A 5,225-nucleotide genomic window follows, 5' to 3' on the forward strand; every position below is an offset into this window, starting at 1 on the left:
ATAAATAAACACTTAGTCCAACTTCAGTCCCAAAGTCTTTCACAATCTTAACAATTTAAAAGTTTGAAGTCTCTTCTGAGACCCTGAAAATTTTCTTAATTTTAACCATCTCAAAAATCAACTAGTGGAGGTTAGTTTCTTCTTCTACTGGGTGGGTTTCAGACATTAAACTCAGATCCTCTGTTTTGGCTTCAATTCCAATACCTGAAAAATCATATTATCACCTTCCATTGTACTTCTTGAAAGGCAGATTACTTAGAGGAAATTTAATTGAATTGCTAAAATTTAACTAAAGTTGTATTATTAAAAAATCACATGTGTAAGTAATTATTTTACAATCTAGCTACATAGTTTTGCAAGAAGTCCTCAAGGTGTTCTGTTGTTATGTTTGTGGGCAGGGGAAAACAAGTAATGTGTGGGTTTCAAATCACTTATACAATAAGAAGAGGACAGAAATAAAAACTCTGAAGAAGTGAGAAGGGTCTGAGATGCTATTTTGTTGGCATACCACCAATGTAATTATAATTTCAAGGCTGCCTACTGTGGCATGAAGGTAATAGTAATTAATTGTAGATCCATGAGTAGGCTATGTAGTCCTCAACCTTTTTCCTGAAATACGAGTTCCTGATGGTTTTGGGTAAGACGAGACATCTTCTCCGTTGTGATTCACTGATGAACTCACCATTCATCGGGGATAGTTACAAAATAATGGGCACAAAGATGACATGGTTAATACTAGTGCATCAATAAGTAAAACAGGCCGGGCAGTGGTGGCGCACGCCTTTAATCCCAGCACTCAGGAGGCAGAGGCAGGCGGATCTCTGTGAGTTTGAGGCCAGCCTGGTCTACAAGAGCTAGTTCCAGGACAGGAACCAAAAGCCACGGAGAAACACTGTCTCGAAAAATCAAAAAAAAAAAAAAAAAAAAAAAAAAACATAAGTAAAACAAAATACATAAATGCAGAAAGGGACACCTGTGTATTTACATGGGGAAATATAAGAAGGGGGGACCTTTAGTGAATTAGCCATCAACCCTGCTTGACCCCTTTTCCAGGTTTTCTAAAGTGCACAATAGAAAAATTTCTAGGAAACAGATTAGACATATCAAAGAAATAATGTGAATTAAAAAAATAAAGAACCACACTGGATATATTATATTACAATGAAACCCTTCTAGATTACAGCAAATACATAGCCACCTTTAGGGAAGAGTCAATAGAAACTAATAATGTGTTAATTTTCCATTGATGACCATGAAACCTCTTCTAAATAAGTTGTTTATATTTGAATGTAAACTCTGTGGACGTTTTGAGAGAACCCAACCTAAATAATTTGAGATAGTTAACATAAATATGGAAGCATTCATTGTGATTGTATATTTATGTTACCTAAACAAATTTGAAGCTAATTTTTGAAGATTATAGAATGCCATTGTAATCTTTGTTGTGCTTAGATTTTCGCAAAGGTCGAAAAAACCCACATTTATCTAGCCATAGTGCTTTTGTAAAAGAAGTACATAGTGATATATTCTAATTTCTCAAAGGAACAGAAGCAAGGCATTATTGGTTTGTTGGAAGGGATATAGGCTGTGAGGTAGGGGACATGTGCAAATGGCAAGGATAATGAGTCTGTTCCTGATTGGAATTTTCCAATGTATATTTGACGTACACTTTTAGAGCTCCCACACCAAATTAGTCAGGGATATTTATCATGACAAGTCACTTTGCACAATCTTTTGATTGCTACCCTTATATCTTTGTTCCTAAGTGTATAGATGACAGGATTCAGGGCAGGTGTGATGGCAAAGTCAACAATAAACAGGTATTTGTCAATTGATGATGTGGGGAAAGGCCACACATAGACAAACATGCATGGAGTGAAAAAAAGAACAACCACAGTGATGTGTGTTGACAGAGTGACAAGTGCCTTTGATAAATCCCCTGAAGACCTTTTCCAGACCGTGACCAAAATGAAGACATAGGAGAGGAGAAGCAGGAAGAAGGCCCCCATGCTCATGAAGCCACTGTTGGCAGCAACAACAAGCTCAAACCTGTCTCGATCAGTGCATGCTAGTTGTACAATCCGAGGAAAATCACAGCAAAAGCTGTCTACTTTGTTAGGACCACAAAAAGGCAGGTTTATAACAAAGAAGAGCTGGGCCAGGGCATGGACCACACCAGTGATCCAGCTAGTGATTACAAATAAAATGCATAACTTAGGGCTCATGATTCTCAAGTAGTGTAGTGGCTTACAGATGGCTGTGTACCTGTCAAATGCCATGGCTATAAGTAATACCAATTCCCCTCCTCCTATAATGTGGATAAAACAGGCCTGAGTCATACATCTGTGGAAAGAAATTACTTTGACTTCTTTCAGAAGATCTGAGATCATCTTGGGAACTGTGGTAGAGGAAAGTCCTACATCAATGAGGGATAGGTTGGCCAGAAGAAAGTACATAGGAGACTGTAAGTGGGAGTCAGTAATTACCAAAAGGACAATAAAAAGATTTCCCAAGATTATGCTTAAATAGAGCAAAGAAAAAGTGGACATGAGAAAAATTGTAGTTTTCCAGGAACCAGAGAGTCCCACCAACACAAACTCAAAAACTACAGTGTCGTTTGTTTGATCCATTGACTGGAACAGGGAGAGAATTTCAAGGTACCTGTTGATAGAAAATAATCAAGTTGTCATCTATAGGTTATCTGTCTTACTATTGATTATAATTAGTTATTCTGTTTACTGTATTGGTCATAATATGAGATAAATGAATAACATTTGGGAAGGGCAATATAATGATCAGAATATCACACATCAAGAGATTGGAAGAGCCGGGTGGTGGTGGCGCACGCCTTTAATCCCAGCACTAGGGAGACAGAGGCAGGTGGATCCCTGTGAGTTCGAGGCCAGCCTGGTCTACAAGAGCTAGTTCCAGGACAGGAGCCAAAAGACCAAAAGCTACCGTGAAACCCTGTCTCGAAAAATCCAAAAAAAAAAAAAAAAAAAAAAAAAAGAGAGAGAGATTGGAAGATAGTAACAAAAAAGAGATGGAAACTAGCAGTATAACTCAGCTTATTTCTTTAGCTGCAGTGCATATAATGCTAAGACAGGAGAACCATAGCCTCCTGGGGTAAATAACGACCTCCTTTAATATAGAAAATTCTTAAGTACAAGAAAGTTGCTAACATAGTAAATGTTTAAAAATGGGCTACTTTTATTGTTTTTTACAGAACTAGCTATATTTTGTTCTGTTTTGTTTTGCTTTGACTTTGAAGGTTGCCTTTATGTTCCCAACATCTCCCTCCATGAGTCCCCACTCAGGAGACAATATTTTTAATTTCACATTCATACTTTGGAAATGACTTGCAAAGTATTCCCACCCGCCTTTCTTACTTTGTTGTGAATATCAATATTTTCTTGACTAACTAAGCATTTCTCCTGCTGTACCTGTCATATTTTTTTTGTTAGTTCGTTTTGTTTTTCTTTATTTTTCACAGTTTTCTGTGGAGTACAGATACACAGATTGAGGTCATTCACAATATTTTAATATTTACTCACAGTAATACAGGCTTGGAGTGATTTATCCATGTATTACTTCCTACAATAATAGAATTGTTCCTGGAAGACAACTATAATTATTAATGGTAATATTTATACATATGTGGTATCAAACATTTATTCTAGGAAAGGTTCTCTGTGCTTAACCCTTTCTTTAATGTAAGCTTCACACAATTTTAAGTTCTGTTTTATTAAATCCATTTTATACACAGAGACATTAACATTTAGAAAAATGAAGTTTTAGAGTTAGGACTTGTATCCAAAACTAAAGATATGGTAATTCATGCTTCTAATTATCATTCTGCTTTTCTCAATGACAGACCCTTTAATTACAAGCTAGACTCTTCTTCAAGTACAGTTAATTGACTAAAATTTATTCCATGTTTATTTTCTTTAATCTACTTAGTGACTTCTTTTTATATTGATGGTTCTGTTTTGTTTGCTTTTTTTTTTTTTCTTTTACTGTTATACCTAGATGATAGGTATGGAAGCATTTGGGAGTGGACAACATCAAAGGATCACCAATTGAAAACCATTCAGGGATAGTTTTAAGCCATCTTTGGCTACTGGAGTCCTTGTCTCAAAATCCAAAGCAAGGAAACAAACAAACAAATAGTGAGGCCCTGGAATTCTTTGCACTAAGTAGCCTGTTCATTCCAACCTCTCCTTTGTAATGTCCTCACTTAATTTATTAATTCTACTATGATACTTTTCTTTATTCAGTGTGTTTTAGAGAAAATAGCTATAACTCTCAATAGTCAATATAATAATCATATTAATTACACTTTTCTTGTCACTATTGCAGAATTCCATCATTTTTATCATGATCTTTTTGCTATACATTTGTACCATTGGCTTTCTGACATCTATCAGTTATGGGCCTTTCCATTTGTCAGAAAAATAATTGATTTTCTCAGAATGTGAGCAGAGGTGTGTTGTATTAAATAAAGCAATATTTATGTTACTTCATAACCAAATTTTTTATGGACTAGTTACTATGCATTTCCTATATTTACTTGCAAATAATTATTTAATCAAGTCCTTCCTCTAGATTTTCATTGTCATTTTTGCCTCTATTTGTGAAATTTCTTTATCTTGACTAAAATGAATGATAGTATTTTCTCTTTCTTCCTGTTCTTAAATCATTCTACAGGATATTTGTGGAACTCTCTATCTATTGATCCATCTCAATTGGACTTTTAAAACCTAATTCTTGGGTGTATTTATTGAGAAACTATTTGAAATTCTGCAGCCTTTGAATAAAACTTTGGTGAAATGTCTTAATATTTCAGCAAACTTTTCATATAACTATGATTATAACATATAAATATAGCACATGAGTTACTAATATTTCAAACTGATTTATAGATTTATAATAATGACAATATAAAGCATTTAGAAATAATTTACTCAATGTGATTTAAATGTAATTTTTAAATTGTCAACTTTGGATTATATGTGAAATATTAAATCTAAAGTGTAAAGAAAAGTTTGTTAGAATTATAGATTGACAGTATGTTTTGAAATAGGCGAGAATCTAATTCAGAGAATGCTATTTGAAAGACAAGATATAGCTGGGCAGTGGTGGTGCACATCTTTTTTTTTTTTTTTAAATTTCTGCCTCCTCCCAGCCTCCCATTTTCTTCCCCCTCCTCCCACTCTTCTCCCCCT

General features: G+C 34.8%; 1 protein-coding gene across 1 annotated transcript; it reads right to left on the reverse strand.

Moving 5' to 3' along the window:
* Positions 1-366: 366 nt before the first annotated feature.
* LOC130881013 (olfactory receptor 4F21-like) lies at positions 367-2,630 on the reverse strand. Its single transcript, XM_057780191.1, has 2 exons — positions 1,722-2,630; positions 367-483 (listed from the first exon to the last, which is right to left on the reverse strand). Exons 1-2 carry the CDS (start codon positions 2,628-2,630, stop codon positions 367-369), a joined length of 1,026 nt encoding a protein of 341 aa, XP_057636174.1.
* Positions 2,631-5,225: the final 2,595 nt, after the last annotated feature.

This window comes from Chionomys nivalis, chromosome 9 (assembly GCF_950005125.1).
Source record: "Chionomys nivalis chromosome 9, mChiNiv1.1, whole genome shotgun sequence".
Classification (NCBI taxonomy): Eukaryota; Metazoa; Chordata; class Mammalia; order Rodentia; family Cricetidae; genus Chionomys; species Chionomys nivalis.

What these genes read in the sequence shown, in the direction of transcription:
- LOC130881013 (XM_057780191.1), bottom strand. Translation starts at nt 2,630, where the DNA reads ATGGATCAAACAAACGACACTGTAGTTTTTGAGTTTGTGTTGGTGGGA. An exon ending in CAATCAAAAGATTGTGCAAA is followed by an intron (nt 484 to 1,721) that starts GTGACTTGTCAT and finishes ATAGCATCTCAG; the next exon opens with ACCCTTCTCACTTCTTCAGA.